At 53.5% G+C, this 16018-nt stretch overlaps 2 protein-coding genes and 1 long non-coding RNA gene across 3 annotated transcripts; all 3 read left to right on the top strand.

Moving 5' to 3' along the window:
• The first annotated feature begins 1095 nt into the window (after positions 1 to 1095).
• On the top strand, positions 1096 to 1892 carry LOC126037394 (uncharacterized). Its single transcript, XR_007505683.1, has 3 exons — positions 1096 to 1181; positions 1268 to 1438; positions 1810 to 1892. It is a non-coding gene; the product is annotated as an uncharacterized LOC126037394 (long non-coding RNA).
• Positions 1893 to 9305: 7413 nt separating this feature from the next.
• On the top strand, positions 9306 to 11765 carry LOC126037391 (electroneutral sodium bicarbonate exchanger 1-like). The gene is made up of 4 exons (XM_049797695.1): positions 9306 to 9386; positions 10001 to 10252; positions 11062 to 11130; positions 11674 to 11765. Exons 1-4 carry the CDS (start codon positions 9333 to 9335, stop codon positions 11731 to 11733), a joined length of 435 nt encoding a protein of 144 aa, XP_049653652.1. The 5' UTR covers positions 9306 to 9332; the 3' UTR covers positions 11734 to 11765.
• Positions 11766 to 11974: 209 nt separating this feature from the next.
• LOC126037392 (electroneutral sodium bicarbonate exchanger 1-like) lies at positions 11975 to 14283 on the top strand. Its single transcript, XM_049797696.1, has 4 exons — positions 11975 to 12084; positions 12560 to 12660; positions 13182 to 13286; positions 13557 to 14283. The coding sequence occupies exons 1-3, from the start codon at positions 11977 to 11979 to the stop codon at positions 13267 to 13269; spliced, it is 297 nt and encodes a 98-aa protein (XP_049653653.1). The 5' UTR covers positions 11975 to 11976; the 3' UTR covers positions 13270 to 13286; positions 13557 to 14283.
• The last annotated feature ends 1735 nt before the right edge of the window (positions 14284 to 16018 follow it).

The following is a 16018-nucleotide window of genomic DNA, read 5'->3' as shown; positions in this document are numbered from 1 at the left end:
GTTCTCCCTGAACCTGGAGCCATCTTGGGGCTTCCAAGAGTGGCCAAGTGCCCCCGGCCTGATTGACCTTGGGGGCAAGAATCCTTCCCGCGCCTTTGGGCCACCAGCGGGTGCTCCAAAGCACTGGGAGCCCTGGCAACATCTCTGCATCCCACTTCTTACGGCTGCTGCCACTGGTTCCGCAGGGAGTGAGGACGGCGAGCTCTGCAGTGCTCCTCAAGAAGACATTCCCTTGGTCTTGCCACAGCTCTCCATGCAAACAAGCCTGATGGCCTCGGGCACCTCCAGGGCTTGGTGGTTCTTCATGTCTCTAGCAGCCTGGTCCAGCCTCTGGTCTTCCTCCCTCAGCACTGGGCAAGGAATTCCAGCGGCTCCTCACGGACTTCCTCTGGGATGTGTCTGGGCCGCCTGCCAGGCAGACTGGCAGTGGGACAGGGGAGGCTGCCCCTTTTATAGTGCCCCGGGGCATTGTGACTGCTGCGTTGCCGGGTGGTGGCATTGTGACATGGGGTGGGGGGTGAGGGGGCCCCCTGTGCGCAGCGCTGCCTGCCGCCCCTCGGCCCAGCATCCTTGGGAGGAAGGCCTTTGGGGTGCCAGCCCCGCGGGCTGTGTGGCGTTACTGAGTCCAGAAGTTTGGCAGAAAATAAACTGCCTTGCATTCCAGCTTATCCTCAGATGTCAGAGGGGCTGGGGACGGCTAGGTTTAATTTCTTTCTGAGCGATGTCCAATTCGATGCTCTAAGGGCGGTCGCGTTCAATATGCTGAGCTATCACAATGAGGGATGCCCTTAATAGCGCACTGTACTCTCGGCTTAGCTGTCTTCAATGCACGAGAATGACCAGACTTAGGGAGTTTGGTTGCACGAACGAACTATCACGACTAGATTAATGAGCAGCGCACTTTATTAAAGCAACGGTACAGGTGCTTTTGGATTGCCTGTGATAAATAGACTGTCTGCAAAGCACGTGCAGGTGGCATTACAGTCGCTTATAAGCGCATGAAATGATGAAAGAAAAGAGCTCTGAAGAATTCTAAGTTAGAATTCTAATTCTAATTAGAATTCTAATTCTAATTCATTTCTGTTGTAGGCACCCGTTGCTTTGGCTCCAACCACCCCTGAGAGCGCGGCAGAGCCCCTGGTGCACCCAGAAGAGCTGGCAAACCTGTCAGAGGAAAGACGGTAAAACGAGCTCGCTTTGGTTAAAATCAGAACCGACTCCAGTGGGTCGTGCCTTTCCCTACCTCATACCGCTGTGGGATGAAAAGGTTTGCAGGCTCTCCCCAGGACAAGGAGAAAAAGAAAAAACGAAAGAGAAAACAGGTCTGGGGAGAGAAGAGTGACAGACACGCAGAAAAGAGGAGGAGGAAGAGAGAAAACGTTTTTGGGGACGGACCGGTGAAAAGATGCAGGAAGGTCCAGCAGTTCAGGAAGCCCAGGTGTGTACCAGGCTCTGCTGCCCATCTTTCCCAACTCTCAGCGCTGCTGCAAGTCAGTCCGACCTGCTGGCAAGGGACGGTGCTGCGCGGGGCTTGGAAATAACTCCATGGCCGCTCCCCAGGGGCTCCCCATCGAGCCCTGCTGCGTGGCACAGGGGCCCTGTGCATCTGTGCATGCATGCAGGTCTCTAAGGGCATTTCCCGTGGGCATAAGGCGCCAGAGCCGTCCCCTGGTTGATGCCAGCCATAGCTCTCTCTTCTGGGCTATGAACAATTCCTCGTCAATGGTGTTCCCTAAAGAAAGGGGAAGCGAGTCATGCCTATTCCTGCCTTCATGGGTTTATCAGTGCTCCCTGACTCTGTCGTTGTAGGTGCCGTTTCCCTGTTACTGGCTGAAGCCCTGTGACTCCCAGGCCCGCCCCCCGCCGCAGTTGATGTTTGCAATAAAAGGATCTTTTCTCTCTTCTGAGTGTGTCTGCCATACGATATTCTGGAGTAGGTAGATGGGGTTTTGTGATGAGTCCTTGGGGAGGAGTCTGGGATCTTGCCTTGTCCCAGCATCCTTTCCCGCAGGCATCAGGGCTGAGTTCAGGTGCTTTAGGAGTGAAACCAAAGCACGGACTCACACAGGAGGGTGGAGGTTGGAAGGGACCTGTAGAGTTCCTCTGGTCCAACCCGCCTGCTCAAGCAGGCTCACCTAGAGCAGGTTGCCCGGGACAATGTGCCCTTGGGTTTTGAACATCACCAAGGTCAGAGACTCTGCAAACTCCCTGGGCCACCTGTGCCAGCATTTGACCACCCGGACAGGAAAAAGTTGTTTTCTCATGTGCAGCTGGAGCATATCATGTGTTTTAATTTGTGCCTGTTGCCGCTGGTGCTCTCACTGGGCACTCTTGAGAAGAGCCTGGCTCCCTCATCTTCATTCCCTCCCAGCAGGGATAGATAGATGATAGATTGATAGATCGATAGATAGATAGATAAGAAACCCCCCGGCTTTCTCTTCTCCCCACGGCAGTGTGCCAGCTTAAAAGCACCAGGGCAAAGTTGGCTTCCTTGAGGCTCCTTGTTTTGCAGGTGACCTGGAGACGTGGAGGTGCGTGAGGTTCCCCTGCCAAGAGAGGCAGAGGGCTGGAGGGCACAGCTGGACTCCTGCTCCTGCAACAGCAGGGACTCGCTGGCCAGAAGTGGCCCCAAGGACCCCGGCAAGGGGCTGTGCTCAGTGCTGCAGAGGAAGGGGAAACTCCCCCCGGGAGCTGTGCCAATCTGCCCCGGGGGAAAAAACTCCTTCCTGAGCCCAGCCCTGGTGCCCCGAGCAGGGTCCGGGGAGCTCCTGCGGGGGAGCGCGTTTGGGGTCGGCAGCCAGGGACCTTTTCCAGCCTGTTTGGTGCAAAGGCACGGGTGGGCGTGGGGCATCAGTCCCGGGAGAGCCGTGGCTGACTCCTCTTTCCCGGGAAGGGCAGGTCGCTCTCGCCGTGTCTCTGTCCTGCGCCCACCCGGGTTTCTTTGTCCTGCCAGCTGCTGCCCAGCGAGGAGGGTTCGGCTGAGCTCAGCGGGGATGTCCCAGGACCCGCCGAAGGAGAGCTCCTGCTTGGTCAGCATCCTGACCGCTAGCCCCGCTCTCGGGACGGCACGGCACGGCACGTCCCACGCGTGAAGCGGTGCCTGGGCTTGCCCTGGGAGCGGCACGACTCGGGAGCGTTCTCCGGCTGCTGCGGCTCCCGTCCGTGCGATGGACGGAGGCGGCGGTTTCCCTGGCGGCTCTCCGCTGGTCTCGGCCCGCGACCCCTCGGGCTCCCTTTGGGCAGCCCTGACCCGCACGCTGGGGATGGAAAGCGGCACGATCCTGCTGCACCTGCAGCTGCAGCTGCCGCGGGGACAAAGCCACGGGGGAGTGAGCGAGCGAGCAGCCTCGTGGTGCTTGGTCGCCGGCTGGGCTGAAACCACCACAGTCCTTTTTTGCTGACATCATCGCAACTGGGGAGAGAAAGGGCTGAGCTACCAGGGCCACTGCCAGCAGACTGTCATTAGGCACCAGAGTCAACGTTGACTCGAGAGGCCTGGGCAGAGCCCAGACCCCCCTGAAAGCAGCTGCAAGACCTGCCACGAGGTACAGGCCAACTCCTCTGATGCTTCGGGCTCACGCTGGAACCCCAAGCGCTCCAAGCCCCAAAATGCAGCTGCCTCTGCAGCGCAGCAGCAGCCAGTGCCGAGCAGCGTGGGGAGCTGGAGCAGAGAGGGGGGGCGCCCGGGCCGGGCTCGGCTCCGTTCGGCTCATCTCGTTTCTGTTCGGCTCCCTTCGGCTGGGCTCGACTCCCTTCGTCTGGGCTCGGCTCATCTCTTCGTCTGGGCTCGGCTCCTCTCGGCTGGGTTCGTCTCCTCTCGGTTGCGCTCGGCTGCCCTCGGCTCCGCTCCGGCCGCAGCCCCGGCCCGGCCCCGCCTGAGGCAAGGGCGGGCGGCGGGCGCGGCGGGGCCGGTGGCCATGGCGGGGGCTCCTCCCCGTCCGTGGAGCGGTGGGCTGCCCGGCGGTCGCCAGCGCCGGGGCTGCCCGGGGGCCTCGCAGGCCGGCAGCGGGGCTGAGGCGGCGGCGGCGGCGGCGGCATCTCCCCTCGCGGCAGGCCGGGGCGCCGGGTCCCGGCCTTCCCCCCGCAGGCCCGGCCAGCCCCGGCCCCTCCCTGCCGCCCCCGGGGCTGCGGGGGCAGCAGGGGACTGCCTGCCGCTGGTGGCTGTCCGGCGGAGGCCGGCGGGCACCGCGGAGACGTGCGGCTGTGTGTGGAGAGAAAGGAGTTTCTGCCGGCTGTCCCCGCAGGGAAGGGACCCGCAGCCGCCGGGGGTCTTCCTCCCTCCCTCCCTCCCTCCCAGCCTGGCGTGGGTGGCGGGCTGCGACACAGTCCTGCCCGGGCGTTCTTGGCAGCCCCCGGGGCAAGAGGCCCTGGAGGGAGCTTCAGGGAGGTCGGCAGTGGCGTTTCCAGAGCAGTCGCGTCCCGTTGGCTCTGCTGCTTCCTTCCCTCGGCTGGGAGAACGGAGGACGTCCTCGACAGCAGGTACCTACCTGTCGGTTGCCTGAAACCAGGAGGTTCCTAGGTTCCTAGGAGACCCTCAATTCGGACGGGACTGGGGGGGCTGCTCTTTTCCTGCCCTCTTTCACTGACCGTGAAAGCGGTCGCTTCCGAGGGGCTACTGCGCTTGCACGGGAGTGTAATGGGAGTAATGGGAGCTGTAAAAAGCGCTCCTGTTCCAGTGCCGTGCGTGGGTTTCGTGCTTCAGTGGGAAAAGAGGCTGGTTTTACTGACGGTGTTTTGAAATGTTGTTTAAAGCGTTCAGCTGAGAAGCTCTCGAGCCTCTGTAGTGGTTTAACCCCAGCTGGCAGCTAAGCCCCGCACGGCCGCTCGCTCGCTGCCGCGCAGTGGGAGGAGGGAGAGGATCGGAAGGGTGAATCAACTCGCGGGTTGGGATAAATACGGTTTAATAAGTAAAAGCTGTGCACGCGAGCAAAGCCAAGTCAGGAATTCAGTCACTGCTTCCCATTGTCTGGCAGGTGTTTAGTTTGCAGGAAAGCAGGGTTCCATCACGCCTAACAGTTACTTGGGCATGTCCCCCCTTCCTCCTTCTTCCCCCAGTTATATTGCTGAGCGTGACATCCTGTGGTCTGGAATATCCCTTGGGTCAGTTGGGGTCACCTGTCCCAGTCTTGTGCCCCCCCCCCCGCTTCTTGTGCACCCGCAGCTGACTCCCTGGTGGGGTGGGGTGAGGAGCAGAAAAGGCCTTGATGCTGTGTAAGCACTGCTTTCAGCACAAATCCAAAACGTAGCCCCGTGCAAGCTACTGTGGAGAGAATTAACTCTCTGCCAGTCAAAACCAGCACAGCTGTGGAGCTCTGTATGCAAAGTATGTCCTTCTTTCTTGGGCTGTCTGCTGGTAGCAATGTGCCTTTTGCTGGCCTGGCAATCTGGCACTCAAGTGTGGATGTGGAAAGAGTCTTTGGAAACTCTCAGTGGCAGCAGTTGTTTGTTGTGCTCTTGGGATTTTTTCTTTCACGAGGTTCCCCTTGCGCTGCCACTCCTCTTTGCGACGTGTTTGTGACAAACCTGTCCTGTTGTTTGGAAAGAAGAGCATGCCTCTGCTGCAGGCAGAGGGGCTGAGCAGGCCTTTTAGGATAACTGCTGCTCTCAGTTTCTAGAAGGCACTGTAGTGTCAAGCCTGAGAAAGGAGAGTGAAGGGAGAGTGTTTTAGTCTGTGGTACTGCTGGCATGCAAGGCAGAGAAAGGAAAGCGGCCTTTGGGTGTGCAGGGGACAATGAATAGGAGGGTTGTGGGAGGTAACAGTTGTGTGGTAAGGCTGCAATGGGAAGTTTGAGTTAGCAGCCAGCAAAGTAACTAAAGCACAGGGTGCTGAGCAGCCTGGTCAGCTGGGGAGGATGTAAAACAAGTGAGGAGGATGGTCCTTTAGAAGTGAAAAAGAGAGTTTCCCTGAGGGTGTTGCCCTGGAGGAATCTGCTTGTGTCTGCTAGTCAGGCAGGCAGACAGAGATGATGGGCAAGTGCTTTTGTGAGTGGGCAAAACCTTGACCAGCTCAGTCAAGGAGCTCTGGAGCTTTTAGTTTGAGAGGGGACTGGGAATTGCCGGAGGCTGCGATCTGTAATAATTCCAGAAGTTTGAGGTGCTCTGAAAAAGGAGCTGGAGCTGCTTAGGTTTAAGGGTTGTATTTTTAAGCAGGTGCCTCTAGATTGGGTCCTGCTGAAGGAGTGTTCTGTAGGGCTCAAACTTGGTCTGAAACTTTATGAGTTGTTGTTGGTGTCTCAGCCTCTGATAAAAAATGAATAATGATAGTATTCATAAGTATTAATAAAAAAGCAGTGGCTCAGCATAATCTGGCTCCCTGTGTATGTTGTTGCAAGGTTGTGATCATCATCGGACAGCAGTTCAAGGTTGATGCCCTCAGAGGCTTTTGGAAAATGTTCTGAACTGTTGAGGTTAAGTCTCTTTTCAGGTGGTGGCACCCGTGCAGAAACTAGGACTGAGATCCTTTTGAGCCAGGAAAGTATCCCTGCATCAGAGGAACAGAACAGTGTCGTGGCATCCCGAAAGGGCTGTTTTCATGCCAGTGAGGTTGCAGCAGGGCTAAAATGCCATAGGCAATGACTCAAGCCTCTGCCTAGAGAGTGGTTTTATGAGTGTGAGTGAATTTGCTTTGGCAATGAGATGTGCACAGGCATTGCCAGGGCCTGGCTTTACTCTGGAAGTGACTGTTGTTAGCTGCTGCAGAATTGAAGAGACTGTGCTATGAACACCACGCCAATTAGGCTGTCTCCAGACCTGAAGCTGCATTAAATCTCGTGCCACACTAGTCTCCTTTTTCCTTTGGAGAAGTAGGCCGAGTCTTTGAAATTCTGCTGCATGACTTTATTTTGGGATGAATTGAAACGCAGTTGTTTCTTTAGCTTTGCTTATTAGCATTCTGCTGGAATAGTGTCAGATCTAGGAGGATTAACCTTCCTCCTTGTTTTGTTCTCTGTGTTGATTTTGGAGAGGAAGGTGTGTTGTCTGTCTTGTGGTGTCGTGTGGTGTTCAGAAGATGCTTGAAATGTTGCTCTTGTCTGTGACCAAGCTCTTTCCCTCAGCGTAATCCCTTTGGACAGCGCTGCCAGTAGTGTGCGTACGTTTCTGAGCAGCCTGCAGGTGTTTGATCTCCTGATGGTAGGGAGAGCACTGCATTTGTTTGAGTTTGGCAGCCTGTCATCGCCCCTTGCTTTCTTCCATTCTTTCCACCCTCTTCAGCGTCCCTTCCTGAATCGTACTTTTGTGTCCCTGGTGATTCATGAAGACTTCATGACCACAGCGTGAGTCTTGGGTGGGTGATATCTGTCCTTCTGCTGTGGCGCGCTGTGTAACTCCTTTCATTAACTTGTTCCATAGTAAGCGAGGAGAGGGCCTTTCTGAAGAGGAAGGAGAGTTCTCATCTCTGACCGAGTTCTGGCTGGGGCCCCTGAATGTGGAGGATATGAGAATGGCTGCCTGCCAGACCATATACCAGAGAACACTTGCATGCCGTAATTCCTTACACTCCACCCTATTTCCTTATTTCCAAGTGACACTTGTGCGACATTTGTTTACTTCTGAATGGGTTCAGCTTTCCTTTGAGACTTTCTCTCCCTGTGCATTTTATTGTTGGCCGATACCTGGCAGTGAACAACTTTGAGAAGCTGGCTTACAAAAGATGTAGTTAATAGTTGGGAAGCTGTGGAAGCCAGGGGACGTTCTTTTAATGACGCCATTACTTTGTGGCCAAGCTTGGTGACAGCTGATGAGTTCTGTTGTTGTCATCTTCTTCCTGAGACAGAAGAAAGCCCCTGCCGTTCCTGAGGAAATGAGACCAATATACTGCCTGTTTAAAAATGCTCCTGTTAGTTAAGTTGAAACAAATCTTCAGAGTACAGTAGTAGCATTGCAAATATTATTGAAGAAAATGTGCTGATCGTAACTGATACAGAAAATTATTGGTTAATTTCTTTTTCTTTTTCAATTTTGAAAATACTGAAAGGTATTCCTAGAAAAAGTTTCCCGTTTATAAAGCAGGAGTTTGTTGGGGCTGAATTACAGTTCCTTTGTAACTGAATTGGGTCAATATTCCGAAAAAGGGGAATATGTTTATTTTTGAAACAGGTCAATACTGCATGTGTTGTGCTGGCAAGGAGGAGGCTTCTTAAATGTAGAACTTGTTAAATTTAAAAGCACACCTCCACTCTCCATAGTATTGCTTCTATGTTAATTCAGGGTTAAGATATTCGTTCACTTCAGTTTCTGTGAATCTGTTAGGGCAGCGTGCTCTAAGGTGATGGGAGGGAGCAGGGGGAAGAAGGGGAGGAGGAAAAGCAAAATATCTGCAACCTGCTCTTCCATGACTCCTGCAAACTGTAATGTTATTTTTTTTTGTTATTTTTTCCCCTACCTTCTGCGCATTATGTGCTCGAGCAGAAAGTAGATTCAAGTGAGGAACTTCCTTTTGAGGACTAAAGGATGCCTCAGTGCCTTGTTGCCATTGTAGCTGTGAGTGTAGCTGTAGTGGCAGACATGTGTTTTCTTATTTTTAATATTATTTTTAGGTTTTGACTTAAACCAACCCTTGTCAGCCTAGTTAAGCTTTTTTTATTGTCTGACCCCAGATCTCACAGGGACAAACACAGCAGCAGTATCTAAGCAAGGGATCAGGCTGCATGTGCTCAGAGGGGTGGTGGGATTTGGTTAAGCAGCCTTAATGTTGCGGATGTCTGCAACTCTTGCATCTCACGTTACGGCCCTGTTTGCCATGCCCCTCTCACCTCTGGTTTCTCGCCCCAGGTACGGTCCACAGTGAGCGACTTTGCTGTTTTCCTCACCATCGTCATCATGGTGCTCCTTGACTTTGTGGTTGGGATCCCATTGCCGAAGCTCCAGGTCCCCCATGCGTTCAAGGTAACGGGGTGTTTTGGCACGTGGGGGTGCCACAAGGTGATGCTGGGGCAGGGCAGGGCTGAGTCTGGAGGAGATGCTGGTGGTGTGACCATCTCCTCTTCCACCTCCAAGTGCCTTGCTTCCTCCTGGAAACGAGAAGATGGCCCCAAAACTAGATACCTACAGGGGAAGTATCTAGAGCTGCTTGCAAGGAGGAGACTGGCACTGCTGAAGCCCCCGGGAGAGGGGGACATGAAGCCAGGGCTGGGAGGTGCTCTGACGCAAGGAGGGAGGGGAAAATGAAAGCCAGTGGAGTGCCTGGGCTGGGAGACAATGCTGATGTGTGGGCTTTGTTGCAGCCTACCAGAGACGACCGCGGGTGGTTCATCAACCCCATAGGACCCAACCCTTGGTGGACGGTGTTGGCTGCGCTCGTCCCAGCTCTGCTCTGCACCATCTTGATATTCATGGACCAGCAGATCAGTGCCGTTATTGTGAACAGGAAGGAGCACAAGCTGAAGGTAAGGGCCTGCGAGAGATGACTCCAGCCCGTTCTGGGCTGCAGGTCTGGGGAGAAGCTCTTATTCCCGATGCTTTCTGAAGGCATTGGTTTGGGACAAGGTCAGGCTGCGTGGCAGGATGCTCTCCTGGATTAACGATGATGCAGGGAGCAAGTGACAGGGCAGTATAGATGAGCAACCTTTTGGAGGAGCAAATTAATCTTGGAGCAATAGAGAAGTGCGTTTTTGTTTTAAAATGGCAGCAGCAGCAGGTGCGGGGAATGAATTGTTTTGATGCGCTGCCAGGGATAACTCAGAGTCACACCTTCCTCGCAAGTGGTAGAATTTTCTTTGTGAGTGGAAAAAATGGTTTGGTGCTTTTGGGTTGTGGGTTGGTTTTTTTTTTGGAGAAGTATGTATCGCACAAGCTCTGCGTATCCCTTGTGTCTGAACTCCTGCCAGATTTTCATGCCAGGTGCTTGTGCAAAGCCTGCATACACCCTTGCTTGTTTCCATTTCTTGTTTTGAATTCTGAAGAAGTTGACTTGTGCTCGAGCAGGGTTTGAGTCTGACTTGCGACGTTATCCTTGCTCTTGTGCTATGGGATGCTCTGTTTCTTGTTTTCCTGCCTGCAGAAAGGATGCGGGTACCACCTGGACCTTTTTGTGGTGGCCGTGATGCTCGGGGTGTGCTCTGTGATGGGGCTGCCCTGGTTTGTGGCTGCGACCGTCCTGTCCATCACCCACGTGAATAGCCTCAAAGTAGAGTCTGACTGCTCAGCTCCAGGAGAACAACCCAAGTTTCTGGGGATACGAGAGCAGAGAGTCACTGGCTTGCTGATCTTTGTGTTCATGGGCTGCTCCGTCTTCTTCACTTCCGTGTTAAAGGTGAGAGGAAAATGCAAACCACCCAACAACCACGAGCTTGTTGGAGGTTACAGAAAAACAGTCCCCTCTCTGCAGGCCTGAGTAGTTAGTTGTGGAGCGGAGGAGGAGGAGGTGGTCCCAACCCTTGGGGCTTGACCAACGGTGGGAACCAGCCTCGGTTAGGCTTTGCAGCCCTTCAGGCCCCCGTTTGGTGTGCTCGAGATGAGCAAGCAATGCAACTGCTTGAATTTTTGGGTGTCTTTCAGGCCCGCCCATGTTTATGGGTTACAGTTGAGCATATTCAGACCAGCACATCTGCTGTCTTTCAAACAGGCAGCCCTTTAGTGGCTGCAATTTGCTCCCCAAATGCCGCGGAGCAGCCGTTCCCAGGAGCTAAACACACTGAGGTCATCCCCGTGGGCTTCCTTGCACGTTCCTCCCACAAAGTAATCTCGTCTCTAGGCTAAAAGGAGGCCTGTGGCCTTTGCCTGTTGCCCCAAGAATAGGCAGAAGTGTTTCTTCTACCGCCAGAGAATGCGGCATAGGGTAGCACGGGTGAAATCGCCTATTTTCCTCCAACCTTTCTGGAAAATAGGATTATTCTGAGGAGAGGTAACTCCCAAGTTCAGCCTAAAGCAGAGCCTTAGCTCACTCGTGCGCACAAAATGGCAAAACAATGGTTAAAATCTGACCCATCTCTAAGCCTGAATGGAAAAAGCTTCAAGCAATTTTAGGCAGTGCCTGTGGAAGAGGGTGGTAATACTGAAAATGCAATACAGAAAAAGAAACGATTGCATTCTTTCTTTTTTTTTTTTCTTTCCCCCCACCAGTTTATACCAATGCCTGTGCTTTATGGCGTCTTTCTCTACATGGGTGTGTCGTCGCTCAGAGGAATTCAGGTACGGACTCTTTTACAGCGTGCAGCATGTCGGCTCCCTGGTATTTTGTCTCCGTAGCAGCAGGGAAAAAAGCAGTGGCATGGGAAAAACTTCTCGCAGAGCAAGCAATGAAACTCTTTTGTGTAAGAAAAAGATTGGTGGAGGCACAGGAGGTATATAGGGCTGGGAGGACCAGGCAAGTTCAGCGCTCTCTGTTGCAGGGTTTAGGGCAGGTCAGTGTTTGGTTACGTGAAAAGCGGGGGAATTTGGTGCAAAGGGAAGGCAGTTTCTACCACTGGTGGAAATCCTCGCGGGGGGATTCAGTGGGCTGAGAAATGCTAATAATGGAATGGCATGGAATAGTTGCCGTTTGGTGGGCAGCTCTCAGGGGCAAGCCGGTTGCTAGATGGAGCGAAGGGAAAATGGGTGCTGCTCCCAGGAGGAACACGGTGGGATCCAGGATTTCTGACGGCAAGCGAGATGCTGCAAAGTGCCTCCACGTCTCGAGAGGGCCAGCAACTTGCCGCAGTCCCAAGGTGGCAACCTTTCCCTTTTATTTCGCAGTTCTTTGATCGCTTGAAGCTGTTTTGGATGCCGGCGAAACACCAGCCGGATTTCATCTAACTGCGGCACGTGCCCTTGCGAAAGGTGCATTTCTTCACAGCGATCCAGCTGACCTGCCTCGTCCTGCTCTGGACCATCAAGGTGTCCCGTGCCGCCATCATCTTTCCCATGATGGTAAGAGCTGCCACCGCTCGGCAGCGGGGTGTTTGCAGCGTTGGAGTGAGAGGTGGCATCGTCTCTGAGCTCACCGCATCTTCCCTCTTATTCGTGAAGATTTTGGCTCTCGTATTTGTCCGGAAAGTGATGGATTTCTGCTTCTCAAAGCGAGAGCTCAGCTCTCTGGATGACCTTATGCCAGAAAGGAAGAAGAAGTTGGACGATGCCAGAAATGAAGCCGGAGAAGAAGACGAGGTAAGGCTTGCTGTGTCCTCGGGGCTGGACATCTCCGTGTGTCTGTGAGATTGCCTGTTTCTCTTACAGCTTGTCTGGAAACGTTGGGGGAAGATCAGCACTCAATCGAAATAGATCCCAATAGCCTGTAACTTTTGTAACCTTTGTTTCCTCAAGTAGCAGTGAGCTGAGCGCTTGAATACAGGTGTAATTTTTAAAACGAGTCGTTTTTCACAAAGGTCATTATCATTATGATGATTATTATTAGATGATGCTGCTGCTGCTGCTGGCAAGACTTGCTCATAATCGTGTTTTGAACACACAGTCCCCCTGCCCCGAAATCTTTGGAGTGAACGGTTTCTCCCCTGCTGCACTAATACCTATAGCTGCCAAGGGGCAGAAGGGGAGGGCAGACTGCTAAGTTTGTGCTGGGCATTCAGCTTATCTCCACTTTGATCAAAGACAGAGAACGTGATTTGTCCCTTTTTTACATCAGGAGTCCAGGAGCGTGATGGAAGCTGCTGCTGCTGCAAGTTCAGTTCAGCTGAACGTGGGGAAGACCAGTGACATGGATATCCCAAAACAAAGCAGTGACAGGTAAAGCCCCACCAAGCGCCAGGAACCCCGGCAAGATTAGCTTGAAGGTGTTTGGCAGAGTTTTCTCCACTTGCCTCTTTGTGGGGCATCCCACAGAAACCAGCAGGCAGCTTGGTGGGAAAATCGAATTCGGGGGCAGGGCTGCAGGAGGCAATTGCAGGGCTCTGACCGCAAGCAGAGTGGCTGCAGCACTCGCGTTTGACCCCCAAACCTTGCCTCATCAGTGCTTTTACGGTAGCTGGAGATCCTCATACTTAACACATGAGGAGTTGCAGGCGTGATCTGTACCAGCAGTGGCTTAGGAACCCGGACCGGGGCTAAGCCCCAGCAAGAGCCTTTGCACAGAGCTGTTGCTCTGCAGCTCCCCGGCTTGCCTCCCAAAACTCCTCATCCAGCAAAACCTCCCACGCTTATGCGGAGCTTTGATTCTCGGGGCTCCGCTGTTCCTCTTGCTGATGCTAATGCCCTTGGTGGCATCAGTTCCCATAATCACGGATTGCTATGTAAAATATTTATTGCAGGACTGATCCTTCTGAGATTGTTATCCTGGATGAAATGTCACAAATGACCGTATGGAAGGCTCTCACTTTGAAGACAGAAACCCTTTGAATCCAGGGAGGAAAAAGGTAAAGGATTGCACGTGAACGTGACCGTGCTCCTCTGCAAGCGACGGCGCACGCCTACGCTTTTCCCACGCTTTGGCCGGCAAGGCTGAGCAAATGGCCTGTCCCTGGGAACAGGCAGGGAGGACCGTGGCATGCAAACCAGCTCCTCTCTGCTGGGGTGGTCCCCCGAACAGGGCTGAATCAGCAGCAGCTGGCAGGTCTTCCACTGATGATGCTCTCCCTCTTTTTCTCTTCCCTTCGCCTTTCCCCACTCCCGCTTTCCACGTTTAGGAATCTTGACTTTGAAGGAGAGGAGTGAGAGCGTGACTCGGGGATGTGCCAACGCAGACAGAGGGAGAAGGCGCTTTGTTTCAGTTGGAGGATTCCCATTAAAGCCATGCAGATGTTTTCAGTTATCCTTGGTGTGCTTCAGGCATTCAGTATCTCTAGACCAGCAAGCTGAGGGGAACGTCACAGTCACGGGGAGTTTGGTGGTGTTAAGTCTGTGTGCGTACGTGCGTGTGGGGGTGTGGGTTTGTAGTGGTAGAGGGACTGCTACTGCTTTATCATTCAGTGCTCTTCTTTTAATACCTAATTCCTCCTCTTTGTTTTCCTTCTCTTTTTTCCAAATGTAAACTGGGAATGTCCAAAATAATTTTCTGTTATATTTGATGCATTCTCCACTTTCTTCTTGATCACGACTGGGTTTTTGGTCTGGTTTGGAGTTCTGGCTTTAATTCACTCTTATGTCTCTTACTGGTACGAGAGGGATGCCCTCTGCAGCAGGGCAGCATAGAGAGCGTCCGAGCAGTTGGCCTAAGGTGAAAGAAAAGCATTTGCTCCCTGCGCTCCAGTTTTACCTTTCTTGGTTGGTTTGGCAAGTATCACAATAATGTGTGATGAACTGACCGTAAACCCCATTCACCGTCTCGCTGTGCCACTGGGGGGGGTTGGTAGGGAATCCGGGAGTGAAGTTGTGCCTGGGAAGAAGGGAGGGGTGGAGGGAAGGTGCTCTGAGATTTGGTTGTATTTCTCATTACCCTGCTCTGGTTGATTTGTAATAAATTGAGTTAATTTTCCCCAAGCGGAGTCTCTTTTGTCTGTGACGGTAATTGGTGAGTGATCTCTCCTGTCCTTATCTCGACCCACAAGCTCTTTGTTATATTTTCTCTCCCCTGTCCAGCTGAGGAGGGGGAGTGATAGAACGGCTTTGGTGGGCACCTGGCATCCAGCCAGGGTCAACCCACCACAGGGGGAAATGATGTACTTAAGAAATGATGTACTTAAGCCACACGAAAAAGGCCACAAAGCTCTTGTGAAACAAGATCCCCTTTGTATGATCAACGCATGCCTTGCTAACAACTGTGCCCCTGAAGAAGAACTAAAAAACTGAGAAGAAGGGAACATCCTACTCCAGGAGGCGCCAAAAAGTTGAATAATTGCTAATAGGCATGAAGTCAGAAGCATCTTTGAATACTGGAGGAAAGGTGAAGAAAGGTGGCAGGGGGAGATCATGACCACCAACTCAATTCCACACCAAAAAGACTTACCCCCCCACTCTCCTTGAGCATGTGCTGTAGAAGAAAAGAACACTGGACCTTTAATTCCAAGCAGGGAAACTGTAGCCCAATAGAAACTGTGCAAGATAAGCTACTCCCGGCAATAGTTTTGGGAAGAACTTTGGAAATCGAATATGTATAACTGAACTGTATAAATTGCTTGCCCCTTTAGGCATGAGGGGTGCTAGTGTTGCGGATTACCACCTAGCCCCCATCTTTGCGTAAACATGAACTGGAATAAAATACCTCTGCTCTGCTGTGTTTATATTGGCATTTTGCACCCCGGGTAAACGACCCCACTTTTGGGACAACAGTGGGGCAGGCAAAGCACCGCATCCCGCAGGCCGAGGGGCTCAGGCACCCACGCCGCTGCCGGAGGACTGCCGGCAAGAGGTTTGGCATCTGGCGAGGGGCTGCTGGGCCAGGGTGCCCAGGCACCCACCCCACTCCCCCAGCCGCAGCCACGAGTGCTCTCAGTGCTGGGGCAGAGGCCGTAGCAGCTGCCTGTGCCCAAGCCTGTCCCGAGCGGAGGGAAGACTTTGCTGGCGAGGAGCAATCCAGTGAAGGCATTGCTGAAATTGCTGGGCTTGAAGTTGCTGCCGGGCCAGGAGGGGGCCGAGGGGTCCTTGTGCAGCACGTCCTGCTCCAGGGGCAGCAGCTCTCAGGCCAGCAGCAGTCTGCTGGGGGGGACGCTCAGCAGGGACTCGGGGACGGGGACCCATGATACCGAAAAGCCGGTCAAAGAAACTCTCTAAGACTCATTTTGGAGTTTTAGAAAGTAGGCATTCCTACCCCTACTTCCCACCCCGGCTGGCCAACGCAACGCGCTGCCTACCTTCTTGAAGAACAGCAGTGGTCTGATGCTGACGAAGCCCATCTTGTTCTTCTGGACATGTTTTAGGAGGAAAGCATCCTTGGCCAGGTTCTCGTCAGAGAGGTGGAATTCCACCTGGGACACAACCCTCCTGGCCAGCGGCCGGTCAGGGACGGAGTAGCTGCAGTCCAAGAGATCACCCCCCAGAACATCGCTCACATCGCAGAAGCTCCCGGCAAAGCAGCAGGGACACGGGTGTGACTTGGTGGCCTTTGGGATGTGCAGCACTGCCCAGTCCCAGCCACAGCGGTGCAGATGGCAGAGTCTTGAGGAGCAGGGGGGCTCAGCTGCGCTCTGAAATGAAACGGAGTTTTATGCTT

This window comes from Accipiter gentilis, unplaced genomic scaffold (assembly GCF_929443795.1).
Source record: "Accipiter gentilis unplaced genomic scaffold, bAccGen1.1, whole genome shotgun sequence".
In the NCBI taxonomy this organism is placed as follows: Eukaryota; Metazoa; Chordata; class Aves; order Accipitriformes; family Accipitridae; genus Astur; species Astur gentilis.
This window is presented reverse-complemented; position numbering and strand designations above follow the sequence as displayed.